The 20540-nt window shown below is 47.3% G+C and overlaps 1 protein-coding gene across 1 annotated transcript in view; it reads left to right on the forward strand.

The window, feature by feature from the left end:
- Positions 1-17615, forward strand: part of lpgat1 (lysophosphatidylglycerol acyltransferase 1) — a 69586-nt gene extending 51971 nt beyond the window's left edge. Inside the window, exons 6-8 of the mRNA XM_035794557.2 lie at positions 3225-3351; positions 14474-14580; positions 14737-17615. Of these exons, the coding sequence (XP_035650450.1) occupies positions 3225-3351; positions 14474-14580; positions 14737-14888 (386 nt within the window). The 3' untranslated portion in view covers positions 14889-17615. The remainder of the gene's footprint in view (positions 1-3224; positions 3352-14473; positions 14581-14736) is intronic.
- The last annotated feature ends 2925 nt before the right edge of the window (positions 17616-20540 follow it).

Below are 20540 nucleotides of genomic sequence, written 5' to 3' on the forward strand. Positions count from 1 at the left end.
TCCACCGCTGTGTATCAGCCACACAGCTCTCTGCCTTCTCCTCCACCGCTGTGTATCAGCTACACAGCACGCTGCCACCTCGCTTCTCCTCTACCACCGCTGTGTATCGGCCCCTCTATGTCACCCGGGGTAAATAACAACAGAATGTGTAAACCCAAAGCCAATGACTGCCGAGTTTCTCGCTGGTGGCTTGGCCTGTTCAGCCTATTCAAGCCACTCAACCGAAGCATGGTTGCCAATCTGATAACTGCTGTTAAACGGGCTGATGTGGAAATGCAGGGGAAACGTTGTAGTCTTAATGGCCGCTTGTACAAGGTACAGGGATGACAACGCATTCGGCAGTTAGTTGATGACTCGCTTGGTGCTATGCCTTTTGGTTTTTGATAAGTTGTGTATGGGATTTTCCCGTGCTCAGTGACTAATCACAGGTGTCCATTAACCCAGGAACCTCCTGATTGGTTAAGAGCATGGCCTGACTAGCCTCATTGTCAGGGAGACCTTTGTCCCTGTGTGCATCCCACTTCCTCTATTCGTGTACTACTCTCTATGGGCTCTGGTCTAATGTAGTGCACTCTATAGGGAATAGGTTGCCATTTGAGATGGACACCCTGTGTATGCTCCCTCTAACTGTTTACAGCATCCAGGCTACTGCGATGTGGTATCAAATTAATGGCTGTGCTGTCATTACAGTATTGTTTGTCACTGCGTTACAGGGAGGTAGTGATAGCTTGGCACCACGCCTGTTTCGGAACTTGCGGCTGCTCGGCTTTCACTATGCAGAGAACCAGATCCCTGTTACCCTCATGGAGATTGGAACACTGTTGGCCTGATACAAAATGTTCAACATTGCCCAGGCAGGAATAGATGTTCTGTTGAACAGCATCAGAACTCTGCTTTCATTCTGTCTGTGTTCATCTTAGCAAAGTTTTGAGACAGCAGAGTTGTCCAAGTGCAGTTAAGTGATTTAGTCTGAAAGACCTGCGGAAATTGACAATCTTTTTCTTCTTCCTCCATCTGATCTTTAAATTTGTAAAACACACGCCCGCGCATGTACACACATTTGAACGGTAGTGTGTATATATATATATGTGTGTGTGTGTGTGTGTGTGTGTGTGTGTGTGTGTGTGTGTGTGTGTGTGTGTGTGTGTGTGTGTGTGTGTGTGTGTGTGTGTGTGTGTGTGTGTGTGTGTGTGTGTGTGTGTGTGTATAACCGTTCAAAAGTTTGGGGTCACCTATAAATGCCCTTTGTTTTGAAAGAAAAGCACATTTTTTTTGTCCATTTCAAAAAACATCAAATTGTTCAGAAATACAGTGTAGACGTTAATGTTGTAAATGACAATTGTAGCTGGAAATGGCAGATTTGTTTATGGAATATCTACATAGGCGTACAGAGGCCCATTATCATCAACCATCACTCCTGTGTTCCAATGGCACGTTGTGTTAGCTAATCGAAGTTTATAATTTTAAAAGGCTCATTGATCATTAGAAAACCCTTTTGCAATAATGTTAGCACAAAAAACTGAAAACTGTTGGTCTGATTAAAAAAAGCAATAAAACTGGCCTTCTTTAGACTAGTTGAGTATCTGGAGCATCAGCATTTGTGGGTTCAGTTACAGGCTCAAAATGGCCAGAAACAAAGACCTTTCTTCTGAAACTCGTCAGTCTATCATTGTTCTGAGAAATGAAGGCTATTCTATGCGAGAAATTGCCAAGAAACTGAAGATCTCATACAACGCTGTGTACTACTCCCTTCACAGAACAGCGCAAACTGACTCTAACCAGAATAGAAAGATTGGGAGGCCCCGGTGCACAACTGAGCAAGAGGACAAGTACATTATAGTGTCTAGTTTAAGAAAAAGACGCCTCGCAAGTCCTCAACTGGCAGCTTCATTAAATTGTACCTGCAAAACACCAGTCTCAACGTCAAAAGTGAAGAGGCGACTCCGGAATGCTGGCCTTCTAGGTAGAGTTCCTCTGTCCAGTGTCTGTGTTCTTTTGCCCATCTTAACCTTTACTTTTTATTGGCCAATCTGAGATGTGGCTTTTTCTTTGCAACTCTGCCGGAGTCACCTCTTCACTGAGTTTGAAATTCTCCAACACATACACACGCACACATTCTCTAACAAACACGCACACATTCTCCAACGCGTGGGCGCACAGTCTCCAACACACACGCGCGCAGTCTCCAACACACGTGCGCGCAGTCTCCAACCCACACAAGCACACACACACACAGTCTCCAACCCACACACACACGCAGTCTCCAACGCACACACACACACGCAGTCTCCAAAGCACACACACACGCAGTCTCCAAAGCACACACACGCAGTCTCCAACGCACACACACACGCAGTCTCCAACGCACACACACACGCAGTCTCCAACGCACACACACACGCAGTCTCCAACGCACACACACACGCAGTCTCCAACGCACACACACGCAGTCTCCAACGCACACACACACGCAGTCTCCAACGCACACACACACGCAGTCTCCAACGCACACACACGCACACAGTCTCCGACAGTCACACACACGCACACAGTCTCCGACAGTCACACACAAAGGCCAAACAGGCTACATCTGTATTTGTAGGCCATTGCAGCCTTATGTCACAGATCAGAGGCTCGGCTTGAGCGATGAGGTTTATCCTCAGATAATCACCTGGACCATGTCACTGCCTACCTCGCCTGCTAGCTCTGTCCGCCCTGTGATGCCATGGCTCTGTGTCTGAAAAGCTTACTTAATCCTCAAATCCTTGTCTCCTCGCTTCCTCAATTTCTCTAAGCTCATTGGAGGAGTAGATCTGAGGGAGGGACTATGGATCCTCCCCTCCAATGAGCTTTGAAGAGGAACTAAGGAAACAAGGACGGAGGATCAAGGATGTGACGGCTACTAAGGTTTTCATACACAGCCTGTGTCTGGGCCAGACGTTCCTCTCCTTATGGTTTCAACCCCCCTCAGCCTCTCTCGTCCCCTCTGTCACAGCCTAAGGATGCACAACCCACTCTGACAGACAGACAGACAGACAGACATACACACAGACACACCCCTTAGTCACTTACTCTCTCTCCCTCCAATCTGTCATCCCTCTTTCTCTCTCTTCCCTTCTGCCCTGTCTCCTCATCTCCCACCTCTCTCCCCTGTCCATATCATCCTCACTGTCTGCCTGTGATGCTCATTCATGTCCTAACTCTCTCTATCTCCATCTGTGCAGGTAGTAAACCCAAAGGCCTACAGTGGGTGGTGGATGTGACCATAGCGTACCCCAAAGCCAGGCCCATGGACATCCAGACGTGGATCTTTGGCTACAGACCCCCCACGGTCACACATGTACACTACAGGTAATGACTGACCCCAACTATACTGACACCTCTCTCTTTATCTCTGTACCTCTCTCATCCTCTTAGTCTCTATCCAGGGCTGGGCTGCGTTGTGTTGGCATTAGGGCTCGGTCAAGTTCTTGACTTTAGGGCTCGGTCAGGTTGTTGGCTTTAGGGCTCGGTCAGGTTCTTGACTTTAGGCCTCGGCCAGGTTCTTGGCTTTTGGGCTCGGCCAGGTTGTTGGCATTAGGGCTCGGTCAGGTTCTTGACTTTAGGGCTCGGTCAGGTTGTTGGCTTTAGGGCTCGGTCAGGTTCTTGGCTTTAGGCCTCGGCCAGGTTCTTGGCTTTAGGGCTCGGCCAGGTTGTTGGCATTAGGGCTCGGTCAGGTTCTTGACTTTAGGGCTCGGTCAGGTTGTTGGCTTTAGGGCTCGGTCAGGTTCTTGACTTTAGGCCTCGGCCAGGTTCTTGGCTTTTGGGCTCGGCCAGGTTGTTGGCTTTAGGGCTCGGCCAGGTTGTTGGCTTTAGGGCTCGGCCAGGTTGTTGGCTTTAGGGCTCGGCCAGGTTGTTGGCTTTAGGCCTCGGCCAGGTTGTTGGCTTTAGGGCTCAGCCAGGTTGTTGGCTTTAGGGCTCGGCCAGGTTGTTGGCTTTAGGGCTCGGCCAGGTTGTTGGCTTTAGGGCTCGGTCAGGTTGTTGGCTTTAGGGCTCAGCCAGGTTGTTGGCTTTAAGGCTCGGTCAGGTTGTTGGCTTTAGGGCTCGGCCAGGTTGTTGGCTTTAGGGCTCGGCCAGGTTGTTGGCTTTAGGGCTCGGCCAGGTTGTTGGCTTTAGGCCTCGGCCAGGTTGTTGGCTTTAGGGCTCAGCCAGGTTGTTGGCTTTAGGGCTCGGCCAGGTTGTTGGCTTTAGGGCTCGGCCAGGTTGTTGGCTTTAGGGCTCGGTCAGGTTGTTGGCTTTAGGGCTCAGCCAGGTTGTTGGCTTTAAGGCTCGGTCAGGTTGTTGGCTTTAGGGCTCAGCCAGGTTGTTGGCTTTAGGGCTCGGTCAGGTTGTTGGCTTTAGGGCTCAGCCAGGTTGTTGGCTTTAAGGCTCGGTCAGGTTGTTGGCTTTAGGGCTCAGCCAGGTTGTTGGCTTTAGGGCTCGGTCAGGTTGTTGGCTTTAGGGCTCAGCCAGGTTGTTGGCTTTAAGGCTTGGCCAGGTTGAGATCCATATCTTGGTCTGGCCCTCTTCATCATAGAACATATAATAAGAACATGTTAAGGCTCTTGTTCAGATCTTGTAATTATAGATTCATTCTGAGGAAGATTGGCGATGGGAAGTATAGCAGTTGTTTTTCAGGCTCCTGACCAACTCTGCTATTTTGGGGTTTTATGCGCTGATTTTCTGTTCTTTTGTACATAATGTTACCTCCATCGTTTCCTACGACCATAAACAGATTCAGAACAGCGATCACTAACCTTGATTTGGATTAATATTTCTACTTAAATAAAACGGCGGCACAAGACATACTGCTCACCCCTGACCAGGCCCTAATCCCCCTACACTAGGATAATAAAGAGACGGCGATATAGAGGCCGACGTGCTGGTGCCCTGATGAAACTACGGCGGAGAGTAAATGATCCACCTCCACCCTCTGTTTAATTAGCGAATTTACAATCACTTGAGAACAAACTGGACGAGCTCCGTTCGAGACAATTCTATCAACGAGACCTGAAGAACTGTAATATCCTATGTTTCTCTGAAACTTCAAGCCTATCACCTCCCAAGATTAGGCTGGCAATACTATAGTGCCTATAAGAACATCCAATTGTCAAAGGTATATGAAATACAAATGGTATAGAGAGAAATAGTCCTACAATAACTACAACCTAAAACTTCTTACCTGGGAATATTGAAGACTCATGTTAAAATGAACCACCAGCTTTCATATGTTCTCATGTTCTGAGCAAGGAACTTAAACGTTCGCGTTTTTGGGTCTTTTTTTCGATTAAATCGGTCCATATATACCCTAAATATCGATCTATGAAGAGTGTGTGATCAAGGAAAAAACACTGTTTTAAAACGCAACGTCATTTTTTTAAATTAAAAAAGTCGACGATAAACTTTCACAAAACACTTCGAAATCCTTTTGTAATCCAACTTTAGGTATTAGTAAATGTTAATAATATATCAAATTGATCACGGGGCGATGTGTATTCAATAGCTCCACGTCTTGAAATCATGTTCAGAAATTTCTACTCCAAAACATCCTGTCGGAGACCGGAAGGAATGGGCTCTCTTACTCGTTTGACCAAGAAACAAAGCGCAGGCAATTGACAAGACTGGCGACATCGTGTGGAAGCTGTAGGACTTGCAATCTCAGCCCCATCTAATTTGCTTTCAATAGACAATACATGCAAGTGGCGCATTGATATATTTTTCAGATTTTGGTGATCAGTTTTTCTTCCGCTTTTCGATGAAACACACGTTATGTTATAGTCACAGCCGTGATTTAACCAGTTTTAGAAACGTCAGAGTGTTTTCTATCCACACATACTAATCATATGCATATACTATATTCCTGGCATGAGTAGCAGGACGCTGAAATGTTGCGCGATTTTTAACAGAATGTTCGAAAAAGTAGGGGGTAGACTTAACAGGTTAAACAGGTTAATATCCACTAGGCAGCAGGGCCAGACAGATTACCAGGACGCATACTCAGATTACCAGGACGCATACTCAAAGTATGCACTGATTTGATTTGACTACAGCTCAGTGTTCAACACCATATTGCCTTCCAAGCTCATCACTATGCTAGGGACCCTGGGACTGAACACTTCCCTTTGCAACTGGATCCTGGACTCTCTGATGTGACACCTCCATGTGGTAAGGGTCGGCAACAACACATATGCACGGTGACCCTCAACACTGGAGCCCCTCAGGGTTATGTACTTAGTCCCATCCTGTACTCTCTGTTCACCCACGGCTACGTGGTTGCGCACAACTCCAACACCATCAAGTTTGCCGATGACACAACGGTGGTAGGCCTGGTCACTGATGACGATGAGACAGCCTATAGGGAGGAGGTCAGAGACCTGGCAGTGTGGCTTGTTGGAGCTGATTGTTGTCTACAGGAAACGGAGGGCCGAGCACTCCACCTTTCACATCGACGGGGCTGTAGTGGAGCAGGTCGAGAGCTTCAAGTTCCTCTGTGTCCACATCACTAAGGATCTGTCATGGTCAAAACACACCAACGCAGTCGACAATGCCTCTTTTTCCACAGAAGGCTGAAAATATTTGGTGTGGGCCCTCAGATCCTCAAAGTTCTACTGCTTCGTATGGCAACTGCTTGGCATCCGACCGCAAGGCACTACAAAGGGTAGTGCGTACGGCCCAGTACATCACTGGGGCCGAGCTCCTTGCCATCCAGGACCTTTATACCAGGCGGTGTCAGAGGAAGGCCCTAAAAATTGTCATAAACTCCAGCCACCCTAGTCATAGATTGTTCACTGTACTACTGCACTCTGGAACCATGAAAAGTTTCTACCCCCAAGCTATGACTGCTAAATAGTTAACAAAATAGCTACCCAGACTAACTAAACTAAGTCAAACTAAACTTTTTCAGGACCCCGTCCTTCAAAGATAATTCGTAAAAATCCAAATAACTTCACAGAACTCCATTGTTGAAGGTTTAAACACTGATTGCCGTGCTTGTTCAATGAACCATAAACAATTGATGAACTTGCACCTGTGGAACGGTCGTTAAGACACTAGCAGCTTACAGACGGTAGGCAATTAAGGTCACAGTTATGAAAAATTAGGACACTAAAGAGGCCTTTCTACTGACTCTGAAAAACACCAAAAGAAAGACGCCAAGGGGCCCTGCTCATCTGCGTGAACGTGCCTTCGGCATGTTGCAAGGAGGCATGAGGACTGCAGATGTGGCCAGGGCAATAAATTGCAATGTCCGTACTGTGAGACGACTAAAACAGTACCTGTACTGTACTCTGGAGCGGGATCGATTTGGATGTAGAGGATCTGTCATGGTCTGGGGGGGGTGTGTCACAGCATCGTCGGACTGAGCTTGTTGTCATTGCAGGCAATCTCAACGCTGTGCGTTACAGGAAAGACATCTCACAGCAAGAACTGGCAAATATGGTGCAGTCCATGAGGAGAAGATGCACTGCAGTACTTAATGCAGCTGGAGGCCACACCAGATACTGACTGTTACTTTTGATTTTGACTCTCTCATCCCCCCCTTTGTTCAGGGACACATCATTCCATATCTGTTAGTCACATGTCTGTGGAACTTGTTCAGTTTGTCTCAGTTGTTGAATCTTGTTACGCTCATTCAAATATTTACACATGTTAAGTTTGCTGAAAATAAACTTAAATGTGCTGTTGTCCAGTAAATCACCTGATAAATTAGGTGACAAGGTGCCTGGAGTGCCACTAATGGATCACTGCTAATTAGCAAAGTAGGGACATTGAGACGTTGTGACTCCATAGTAACCCCTATTCATGTGACATACTGTCCAGACGGAAGTATGGAGCCGTCCTAGCTGCAGTACGGAGGGGCAGCCCTCGCTACGGTACGGAGGGGCAGCCCTCGCTACGGTATGGAGGGGCCGCCCTCGCTGCGGTATGGAGGGGCAGCCCTCGCTACGGTACGGAGGGGCCGCCCTAGCTGCGGTACGGAGGGGCCGCCCTAGCTACGGTACGGAGAGGCCGCCCTAGCTGCGGTACAGAGGGGCCGCCCTAGCTGCGGTACGGAGGGGCCGCCCTAGCTACGGTACGGAGGGGCAGCCCTCGCTACGGTATGGAGGGGCCGCCCTAGCTGCGGTACGGAGGGGCCGCCCTAGCTGCGGTACGGAGGGGCCACCCTAGCTGCGGTACGGAGGGGCCGCCCTAGCTGCGGCACGGAGGGGCCGCCCTAGCTGCGGCACGGAGGGTCCGCCCTAGCTGCGGTACGGAGGGGCCGCCCTAGCTGCGGTACGGAGGGGCCGCCCTAGCTGCGGTACGGAGGGGCCGCGGTACGGAGGGGCCGCCCTAGCTGCGGTACGGAGGAGCCGCCCTTGCTGCGGTACGGAGAAGCCGCCCTAACTTCTGTGCAGACAGAGAGGACTTTGAACCTACTTTACAGCCATTACACTGATAGTGCTGTACGCAACATAAAGCAGCTACTTAAAAGGTAGCGAAATAGCCTCAGTCAGAAGCCTACAGTTGGTGTGGCACTGTTAGGAATTCCCCCACTCCCATCCACAGGGCTCTGGTCAAAAGTAGTGCACTATATCGGGAATAGGGAGCCATTTGGGAACCATAACCCATTAAAGTGGCGCTAGCCTCATGTCAACCTGGAATTAAAGGGATAGTGCTGAAAAGGATACTTTAAGATATGACACTAGGACTTCATAGATCACTCCCTGGTTAAGGCATTCAGGTAGGGTGAAGCCTAAAGCCAAGGCTGTTAAAAAAGCTGTTTCTGTCACTCTGTTGCCGCTCTACAGCTATTCATTAAAGGAGATTGCACACACACACACACGCTCACACACACTCACTCACTCCCAGCCAAGTTCAGTCCATTCCTCTGACAGCGTTCATCTCCTCAGGTTCCCTTAGCTGCTTTTCCCTTGATATTACTGCACTGATTAGAGTACAAACAAACGTGTTTGTGTGTGAGCACGTGTTTGTGTTTGAGGGTGCATACACACACACATTAATAAGGCAGTGCACACTTGGCATGCACTTCACTTCAGTTCTCTCCGATCTAGGCTCAGCTGTGTAGGGGACCCCAGCCTCCTCACACCGACGGCTTCTCATAAGGTGGATGGCTTACCATATACATTTCGTATGACTTTCACTTTGATTAGTCTTCTTTTCCGATGGCATCACAATGATCTCTATGATTTATATCAAGGGTTGACTTTGTACAGCCCTGTCATTCTAGAGGCATTCACTTTCGCTCTCCTGCCCACTCCACCGTCCACTGCATCCAAGATTGTGTTTGTTCAAAAACACAGTCAGTTTGGTCCGAATTAACATGACCCAGTGCTCCAGCCAGTCCGGTACGGACCTCCCTCTGGTCTCTGAGGGCTATGATGCTGACATCCGGGTGATCTGTGTGAACCATGGCCCCTCCAGCCCTCCACCAGACCCCACTCTGGCTCCCAGAGGCCCCTTTCTCTGCTACTGCTGGGCCAGGCTCAGATTAAGGCTAAAGACTCATTAGGCCCAGTAATGAGAGAGGCAGGAGACAAGACGCTCTTTCCTAACCCACCTAGGGGACTTTCTGCTGGGCCGTGACTACAATCAACTTAATTCATAACCTCCATGGTTGCCTGGTCACCAGCTAGCTAGGCACCTCTTGTCCTTACATGTGCTTACACACACACACACACACACACACACACACACACACACACACGCACACACGCACACACGCACTTGAAAGGGAGTTTGCAGCCATATCAATTTTGGGGATTTTGGTGGGGAAGTTGAATCGTTCCTGTTCTCTGCACTTTTTTAAAGTGCCTTTTTGTATAGAAAAACCCCTGTCATCTTTTTTCCTCTCTCTTGCCCTTCTTTACAGCTCTATTCCTCTCTCCAGCTCTCCTTTACAGCTCTATTCCTCTCTCCAGCTCTCCTTTACAGCTCTATTCCTCTCTCCGGCTCTCCTTTACAGCTCTATTCCTCTCTCCGGCTCTCCTTTACAGCTCTATTCCTCTCTCTTGCCCTTCTTTACAGCTCTATTCCTCTCTCCGGCTCTCCTTTACAGCTCTATTCCTCTCTCCGGCTCTCCTTTACAGCTCTATTCCTCTCTCCGGCTCTCCTTTACAGCTCTATTCCTCTCTCCGGCTCTCCTTTACAGCTCTATTCCTCTCTTCGGCTCTCCTTTACAGCTCTATTCCTCTTTCCGGCTCTCCTTTACAGCTCTATTCCTCTCTCCGGCTCTCCTTTACAGCTCTATTCCTCTCTCCGGCTCTCCTTTACAGCTCTATTCCTCTCTCCGGCTCTCCTTTACAGCTCTATTCCTCTCTCCGGCTCTCCTTTACAGCTCTATTCCTCTCTCCGGCTCTCCTTTACAGCTCTATTCCTCTCTCCGGCTCTCCTTTACAGCTCTATTCCTCTCTCCGGCTCTCCTTTACAGCTCTATTCCTCTCTCCGGCTCTCCTTTACAGCTCTATTCCTCTCTCCCGCTCTCCTTTACAGCTCTATTCCTCTCTCCGGCTCTCCTTTACAGCTCTATTCCTCTTTCCGGCTCTCCTTTACAGCTCTATTCCTCTCTCCGGCTCTCCTTTACAGCTCTATTCCTCTCTCCGGCTCTCCTTTACAGCTCTATTCCTCTCTCCCGCTCTCCTTTACAGCTCTATTCCTCTCTCCCGCTCTCCTTTACAGCTCTATTCCTCTCTCCGGCTCTCCTTTACAGCTCTATTCCTCTCTCCGGCTCTCCTTTACAGCTCTATTCCTCTCTCCGGCTCTCCTTTACAGCTCTATTCCTCTCTCTTGCCCTTCTTTACAGCTCTATTCCTCTCTCCGGCTCTCCTTTACAGCTCTATTCCTCTCTCCGGCTCTCCTTTACAGCTCTATTCCTCTCTCCGGCTCTCCTTTACAGCTCTATTCCTCTCTCCGGCTCTCCTTTACAGCTCTATTCCTCTCTTCGGCTCTCCTTTACAGCTCTATTCCTCTTTCCGGCTCTCCTTTACAGCTCTATTCCTCTCTCCGGCTCTCCTTTACAGCTCTATTCCTCTCTCCGGCTCTCCTTTACAGCTCTATTCCTCTCTCCGGCTCTCCTTTACAGCTCTATTCCTCTCTCCGGCTCTCCTTTACAGCTCTATTCCTCTCTCCGGCTCTCCTTTACAGCTCTATTCCTCTCTCCGGCTCTCCTTTACAGCTCTATTCCTCTCTCCGGCTCTCCTTTACAGCTCTATTCCTCTCTCCGGCTCTCCTTTACAGCTCTATTCCTCTCTCCCGCTCTCCTTTACAGCTCTATTCCTCTCTCCGGCTCTCCTTTACAGCTCTATTCCTCTTTCCGGCTCTCCTTTACAGCTCTATTCCTCTCTCCGGCTCTCCTTTACAGCTCTATTCCTCTCTCTGGCTCTCCTTTACAGCTCTATTCCTCTCTCCGGCTCTCCTTTACAGCTCTATTCCTCTCTCCCGCTCTCCTTTACAGCTCTATTCCTCTCTCCGGCTCTCCTTTACAGCTCTATTCCTCTCTCCGGCTCTCCTTTACAGCTCTATTCCTCTCTCCGGCTCTCCTTTACAGCTCTATTCCTCTCTCCGGCTCTCCTTTACAGCTCTATTCCTCTCTCCACCTGTCTGTATAATCAGGTGATGTGTATAATGAGGGCTGTGGGGATTATTAGTCTATTGGGAGTATGAATATGAAAAGTGACATTTTAGGGACTGGTTTCCTTGGAGGACTAGCATCGCCATGGCGACCCTAGTAAAAAGTCGAAGGTGAAGCTGGCTGAACACTCCTGAGTAATTCCAGTGTATGGTTTCTATCAGGACTGTGTTCATTAGGCACAAACGGAAGAAAACAGACCAAAACGAGCAGGTACTACCTTTACTTGTCCAATAAGAAACGTTTGTTTTCCGTTGTAAAATGTTTTGCTACGTTAGGCCCTAATGGACATGACCCAGTCGCATCAGACACCAAACCCCTATTGGAAGCAATCAATATGTTTACATGCACACTATTGATTAGATATTAAACTGATTATGGCAGTACCCAGAGTATTACATTATTCATGTAAACGCCTTACTCTGCTTGTCTTAATCGGAATAAGGTCCAAATCAAAGTAAGCAATTACTCAATTGCTTACTTAAAAAGCCTGGTTTTCTGAGCAATCATTTTAATTATTAGGACATGTAAACAGCTTAATGGGCTTTCCAGCGGTGAATTTGATCTGCAGATCTACCAGCACCGGTAGCCTCTATCTTACGGGTTCAGAAAAACTCAAAGTAAGCATCTCATGATTTTTCTTCACATGCCAACTTTATATGTCCAAATAATATGGTCACTGTGAAAATGTTTTATTTTCTGCATTTATCAAAAGTCCCATCAGGTAGCCTGATTTCAGATGTTTCCAGGATTATTAGAGGAAAAAGTTGTCCTTGCAAAGCATGTCAAGGTTTCAAACTAACTATTATATTAATTGGACTATACACAAGAATCATATTGTGTGCATGTAACCAATGTATCGCTCCACAGTTAGCAGTCAAATGTTTATGTGCAGGGTGAAGTATGCCTGCAGGCTACCCCGGTTGACTCTGTATGAAGTCTATACAGCCTCTATGGTAAAGGTGTTATTGGAGAGCTAACTGGATCCTTCTGGTCTGGGGCTGGTCTAGCAGCTACAATCACAGGCTGCAGTGCATATGCCATACGTGTTGGCCTGGGATCTAATCCTCTGTCTACTTCTATCTTTCCTTCTCTCTTTCGTATCCGCCTATCCCAATAAACAACTAAATATGGAATGGCGATTAGGATTCTACTCTCTTAAAAAGGAACCCACAGTGGTGCGCGCACACACAGAGATAAATAGTGTTGTTTCTCTCTCAGGTCAGGCTGTCTGGAACTATTCTGAAAAAAAATATAAACGCAACATGGAAAGTGTTGGTTCCATGATTCTTGAGCTGAAATAGAAGTTCCCCGAACTGTACCAAATGCACAAAAATCGTATTTCTCAAAAGAACATTGCACACTTTTGTTTACATCCCTGTTAGTGAGCATTTCTCCTTTGCCAAGATAATCCATCCACCTGACAGGTGTGGCATATCAAGAAGATGATTAAACGGCATGGCCCAGCGTTGTCCGGGTTTGGCCGTGGTTGGCTGTCATTGTAAATAAGAATTTGTTCTGAACTGACTTGCCTAGTTAAATAAAGGTTAAAAAAATGTAACATTTTAAAACAACACCAAAAATCAGGGTTCGAACCAGGGTTCGGTAGGGTTTGGCCGGTAGGGATATCCTTGTTTCATCGCACACCAGCGACTCCTGTGGCGGGCCCGGGTGCAGTGTAGGTGCACGGTGTTTCCTCCGACACATTGGTGCGGCTGGCTTCCGGGTTGGATGCACGCTGTGTTAAGAAGCAGTGCGGCTTGGTTGGGTTGTTTTTCAGAGGACGCATGGCTTTCGACCTTCGTCTCTCCCGTGCCCGTACGGGAGTTGTAGCGATGAGACAAGATAGTAGCTACTAACAATTGGATACCACGAAATTGGGGAGAAAAAGGAGTAAAATTCCACACACAAAAAGTAATAAATAAAAAAAGAGACTAGACTTGGATCTGAAAGGATCAACAAGCCTATCAGAGAGCTGGGTGGAGCTACTACCATATTGTTTCGATCTATCCAATCCTCTCAGAAGTGCCGTGGTGTGATACAGGCCATTTCTGTACAGGCCCTGTGACAACGGAGCTGACTAATGAAAACCCGGCACGGCACTGTACAACAGCCAGCAGTTTTTAGCCCTGATAAAGTGACCGAGTTTGTGGTTTCTCTCGTATGGGCAGGTGAGGTTTAGCCTGGTCGCAGATACGTTTGTGCTGACTTGCCAAGTTTGCAAGACCACACAAACAAGATCTGGGACCAGCTAGGTGAGGCAGCCCTGCAGCATTTCTCTGTTTGCTGGGACTGCTGTTTGTCTGTGTCTCTGTAGAGTCAGGGGCAAGGCAGGGCAGGAATGGATTCCCTGTCACCGTGATTAGCCTGTCTGTTAATGAAGTCTCCTGAAAGAGCTGAGGCTTGTACTGCTTACACACACACACGAACGCTCACACACACTCTGATAAACTCATTAACAAACTTGGGTTGCAGCTCATTCTCCCATCTCTCTACACATACACACACACACACTGTGATAGACTCTTCTCTGGGATAGACTCGGCTCAGGGAGTGAGGAGACCGATCAATGCAGCCAGCCTTCGTTGAGAAAATACTTAAATAATACTGTTGTCTGTCTGTCTGTCTGTCTGTCTGTCTGTCTGTCTGTCTGTCTGTCTGTCTGTCTGTCTGTCTGTCTGTCTGTCTGTCTGTCTGTCTGTCTGTCTGTCTGTCTGTCTGTCTGTCTGAATGAATGAATGAAACCACATACATTGCCAACGCAAACATATAGGAACATATTAAATCAATTGAATTAAATGTAATACTTCTCTCCCCTTGATCCTCTCCCAGGGTGTACCCCATAAAGGAGGTTCCGGTAGAGACCAAGCCCCTGACAGATTGGCTGTACCAGAGGTTTGTGGAGAAGGAGGATCTACTGGCTCACTTCTACGAAACAGGTCAGTATTCACTGCTTTCTTTTTCCCTCTTTTTCTCCCTTTCTTTCTGAGCTCTCTCTTTCTGGCCTCTCTCCCTCTATTTCAGAGAAGTGACTCCACATTGAGGCGTGATCACAATGTCGCTGACTGTATTCCTTCCCGTGTCCCCCCCAACAGGAGCTTTCCCTCCACCGAAAGGCCAGAAGGAGGCCGTCTCCCGGGCGATGACCTTTGACCCAGTGCGGCTCTGTCTCATCCAATCCCTGGCCTTTGCCTCGGGCTACCTGTGGTACAGCGTCCTCCAGTACTTCTACTGCTGTTTGTTCTGAGTGTGCTGAAGAGGATGGAGTTTAAAAGTGGACCAGACCCTAATGGCACTGCTTCTGGATCAGTCGATGGCTCGCCCGCCCCGGCGCCATCTCTCCTCCCTATGATGGATGAATGTACATTTAGCAAAAACCGGGAGAAACTGAGAAAAAAAATTGCCATGTTGGAGGCTATTTTCCCCCCTGGATACATGAATACCTACACACACAGACAGACGGACAGACATACACACACACACAATTGACTGAAGCCCATACTTCTGAACATGAATCATTTACACAAACTTACTACTTGGATATAAACGCCCCAATCTAGTTGGTCTCTCCAATGGAGCATCATTCTCAAATCAAGAATGGGGCTCAGGACTGAAACTGGGGGTGTTTTCAAGTGGACTCTCTTCCTGGTCTTTAGGTGTAGTTTTACAGTGTGCGAGTATGCATTGTGTCTGCCATTGTACCCAACCCCACCCTTGGGTGAACCAACCCCCACCCTCGGGTGAACCAACCCCCAGTTGGACCTCGCTTCAGGCCTGCTGATTCTGCGGTTGACCCACCCTACAGAGAGGGGGGGGCTGTGGTATGTACCATCAGAGACTACCATGCCAACCCCTCTCCTCTAGCCTTCATTGCACTAAAAGGATCCCTACTACCCCCCTCTTCTACTCCAGGAAATATTCCTGAATGGTAGCTGTTAATGTTTGTTTATTTTAAATTGCCCCTCCCCTTAACAACGGCCATTGCATTTGTTGTGGTCGTCGTCGCTATCTATCTATGTTGAAGTCATGGAGGCTTTACTCTGTCTGTCTTCGACAGTATTCTGAACTGACTGACTGCAGGGGAATCTTCTTGTTTACACTAGCGGCCCTCCGTCTGGGCCTAAAGGGACGCTGGCGACGATGTCAGGCTCTGGTTAGGACTGTTTCCACAACATGTGGTTGGGGGTACCTGGTTCTGGAACCAAGGGGGGGAGGAGGACACAGTGGAGGAGGAACAGTGCCCATACGCTGATGACAGAACACTGATGGCACATTGGGACAGCACTCTGATCCGATCCACCCTGAAAACAAACTCCCCTCACACTCTCTCCACCCCCTGTCCTCACTCGTACACACAGAGCAGAGTGGATCTCTGTCCACATAGGAACGTCTCGGCAAGCCAAACTGAAAAAGGAGGACGAAGCTCAATTTGCCCCCATTGGACTCCATATTGTAGTTTTACAAATATCTAAGTAATGGGGTGGGGAATGACGTAATACAAATATTATTTTTATAGATGTGGCTACCCTAATGCTCTGCATTCGAAATTTGAGATTTTGGCTTACACACTCATAGGTGTCGTTACTGTAAATTTACAGCATAACCCCCCTCTTATATATATATAATTGATGTTGCGCTGCTCCACGATAACGGAGTTTCGACAGCAAATCACTATTAGTGGTCAGATTTTATTTCAATTTTAAATGACTTGAACTGTCCTTCGTCATGGGTATGTTTATTCTTGTACATAACAAAGCTGAGGAAGAAATTCAATGTTGTGAGGGACTGCAACCGATGTTATCTCTCTCTTGGTCTGTACTATTTCTGATTTGTTTTTAATTTTGAAATATCATAAATGTTTAAAGAACAAGAAAAAAATGAGGAAGAGAAAGCTAACGGCTTTTGAGACAAGTCACTTCCCTGTTCCTTGACCTTTGGTTTGACCTCTGACCTGGATGTTATTCATTCGCGCTTCATGAATCCAGAGGGCTCGGCCAGGCTCTCATCTCCTGCACTGTCACACTGCTCATTGATACACATATGGCCCTGTTGGAATACTTCTGAAATGCATCCTTTCCTTTATCTTTCTTGACATAATCACAGCTCTGAAGTGGTTGATTGGTGGAATTAATGGGACAGGGACATAGGCCCCTCCCCCCTAGGCACTGGATGATTCCCACTTAGAGATGTTAAAAGGACTTGATTGATGTGTGCAGTATATGGCAAATCTCCCACCTAGCCTATTAAAGATATTGCCAATTTACTGATCTCTATCCAGTCCTTTTAGATCTTAGGGGGGTACCAAGAAGCTGTCCATTGGTAGGGTATTATGTTTTGATTTGAGACTAGACCATCCAGGAAGAAATCACTCTTCACATTGGAGGGGAATTCAGACACGGCCCAGCAATTATGCACCAATTCTCTCCCAAAAGTTGTTTTAATAATACCATGGGGGGTTTTTTAATCAAAAAATATATATAAACGCACCTGAGAGGTATTATGCTTTAGATGAACAGCTACAATCATGATGTTTAAGGAATGCAAACGGAATGCATTTTAGTCATGATTTACCTCTTAAACTGTGGATAATACTGTCCAGTAACAGGCTGTGTATGAAAGGTAGAAGGCTGGCTGGTTCGGGAGATCAGGAGTCAATTTGAGGATCGGGACGTACATTTTTAGCGGTCATCTTTGTGCCGTCCCGTGAGATTGCTTTTCAATGTGAGAGAGTGACACAAAATGAAGCTTCATCTTTTTTTCTTTTTTCTTGCTTCTCCAAAGCAAGGCAGGGGAAAATCATATTTTCTAGATATGGTTTTAGGAAAGAAAAACAATGACAACGTTAAGAATTTTAACAAACGACAGTAGAAACTCTGTCATTTTCCATTTTGTACTCCTCCCTTTCTTCCTAGCTACACAGCCATTTTACAACACAAAGAACTTGTGCTGGAATAAAAGTGATGGTCATAAAGATCCTGATAGCTTGTCTGTTTTTTCCTCTGCCTCATTCTCTCTGCCTCATATTCTCTCTGCCTCATATTCTCTCTGCCTCATATTCTCTCTGCCTCATATTCTCTCTGCCTCATATTCTCTCTGCCTCATTCTCTCTGCCTCATTCTCTCTGCCTCATTCTCTCTGCCTCATATTCTCTCTGCCTCATATTCTCTGCCTCATATTCTCTCTGCCTCATATTCTCTCTGCCTCATATTCTCTCTGCCTCATTCTCTCTGCCTCATTCTCTTTGCCTCATAGTCAGTATTTGATGTTGGTTTTTGAAGTGTCTGACGCACCCCTTTTCAGATGGCACACAAACTTCTGTTGGAGTTTTATGTAAATACATATTTAAATATATTTATATACATTTTATTAGGAGCCATTATCTCACTAATATACTGAGAATGTGTAGAGAGGGTGAATTACAGTATGTCACTCTCATAGAATGTGTGATATACTAGTGAGCTATTGAGACCTGATTGAACTTAGACTGCGGTGCATGAGGCATTTTTAATGAAGGCCTACTCCTTAATTTGAAGAAGAAAAAAAAACAATTGCAGCTCAGCCATGTCTCAGGGTGAGGAAAGAACTAAAAAATAACAAGAGAGCGTAACATTTGTGAATCAAACTCTTTCACAATGTATTTGTATTTTTTTCTATGTCTTGGAGTGGTATGAGTAAGCAAACCCCTGTCTCCCACACCGAAACTCAGCACAATAAATAGTGATTTATGGTGCTCTGATTGCATCTGTCAGGTTTATTGTCAGGCTTATTTCCTCATTTTCTATTGATATAGGCACTGATAGTGATGCCGTTGCCGCAGGGCGGTCTCCAGGTAACTAAAGCCTGTCCTTGCTTTTGGTCTCTGCTCTTTGTTTAACGGTGGCATCTGTCATTTGGCCACAGGGACCCAACAGTTTACATTACAGATCCTCTTTCAGCTCTGAAACGGGTCGTCCTTAGGATAGAAAACCCTTCAAACCGAGGAGGCACAACTAAATTCGTTCATAGATTTTCATTTCCCATTCCAAAATGTTTTGCTATGCTGTGCCATTCTGAACAGAGCCCATATTAGAGGAAGTGAGTGAATGCCACCACGTTTCTTCCTGGTGTGTATTAACATTATAGAACATTGCAGATAGTGTCAGATTTATTAATTACAATTTTATGTCCAATTCTGCATGACAGAATATCGTGCCTGTTCTACAAAATGCATCTCTATCTGAAAATGTCACGTTTCGCACCCTTCTGAACAGACACTTGCTCTATCTACACAGAGTATCTGTCACTGCAGACTTTTCTTTATCCTTCTAGGCTTATCATTTGGCACAGGACTGAATTACTAAGATTGTTGCATTTATTTGTTGCCAGGTAGGCATAAACCACTATGGGGCGAGGTCATGAATGAGAGGCCTTGTGGTCACTTGTTAAACTAAGCCGCCTGACTGGCAGATGTAGTAAAATGTTACATCATGTATAGGATGATAAACGAGGAACTAGAGCAAGGGCGGCCTGGCTTGTCATTGCCATAGCAGCTGGAGTGATGGGGGAAGGGAGGAGGAGGGGGGCCGGGTCTCTGCGAGAGCCACATGGCTGTAGGCAGCCAATGGGTAGCCAGGGCCTAGGCACTGGGAAGTGAGCTGGAAAATGGGATTAAAGATGCACAGGAGAGACTATAAGGACCCTGCTGACCTGCAAAACGACTAATCTGGGATTCAGAGGGAGGACCAAAGTCAGACCAGGGATCTCCTTTCTTCACAACGTGTCAGAGCTGTGCATTTTCATGGCCAGCGTAAGCCAGAGACTACAGAATTAATATTAATAATCTACATTTACAACAACCCCATACATATTCTTCTCTGAATGCCTAGTAATTTTCTGTTTTACCCATGTGAAAGGTGTAGGATGAAGTTGCCGCTAGACCAGGGATGGGCAACTGGCAGCCGGCCACCCTTGTGTATATGTATATATATGATGTGGGTACGCAGAACCATGAGCCACTGTGGTCCCTCGTGATGAATAATGTTTTTTTTTGTGGCCCCCTCCCTCATCAAAGTTGCCGATCCCCGCCCTAGATGCTGATCTAGGTTCAGTTTTGCATTTCCCCCACTGATGGTTAGGATTAGGGGAGAGGAAGCTTAACCTAGATCTGTCCCTTGAGGGAAACTTCACCCCGGAGCCAATGTGAACACATCAGTGTAGAAACAAACACGTACCGGTATGTTCTTGACTGCACACAGACTCCACCATGCCCAGCCGCAGGTAAGCTAGGCTATAGGATCGCTCCCAGAATGCCTGCAGTGACAGGTACACTAAATGCATCACAGGGTGATCTGCAGGGGGGGGAGGGGGTGATCTGCGGGGGGGAAGCCAGGGTGATCTGCTGCGGGGGGAAGGCCAGGGTGATCTGCGGGGGGAAGGCCACCTGCAGCCACCAGCTCCGCCACCTTCCATGCCCAGTGACACCAAAGACCCATCAACTCCTCGGATAGGGGCATGGCCGGTACACACACACATGCAGATACATAAACACACATACGCAGTACACAAGCATATACACATTGACACACACGGTATATAAAAAGACCAAAGGATATAGACAAGAAAACTAACTGACACCCCTGTTGTGATCGTGTGCCATTCAAACGGGGTCCACTGTCTCTCCCTCCTAGCTCTTGGCCCTCAGAGAGATGGGTAACATCTAGCGTGGCCCCCCAAGGGGCCCTAGTCGCCCCCGGCAGTCTTTGTTGTTTTGGTTGTCAGCCTCACATTAAGCACCCCAACTTTCCTGCCTTGCTTACAGAAAGAGGGACGCTGGTACCATAACAGCCCCTCTGTAGGAAATTACCTTTGTGGTGACAGACAGACTCTTTTACATCGCACCGTGAGCCCTGCCATGTCCTCC

This window comes from Oncorhynchus keta, chromosome 19, assembly GCF_023373465.1.
Source record: "Oncorhynchus keta strain PuntledgeMale-10-30-2019 chromosome 19, Oket_V2, whole genome shotgun sequence".
NCBI classification, from domain to species: Eukaryota; Metazoa; Chordata; class Actinopteri; order Salmoniformes; family Salmonidae; genus Oncorhynchus; species Oncorhynchus keta.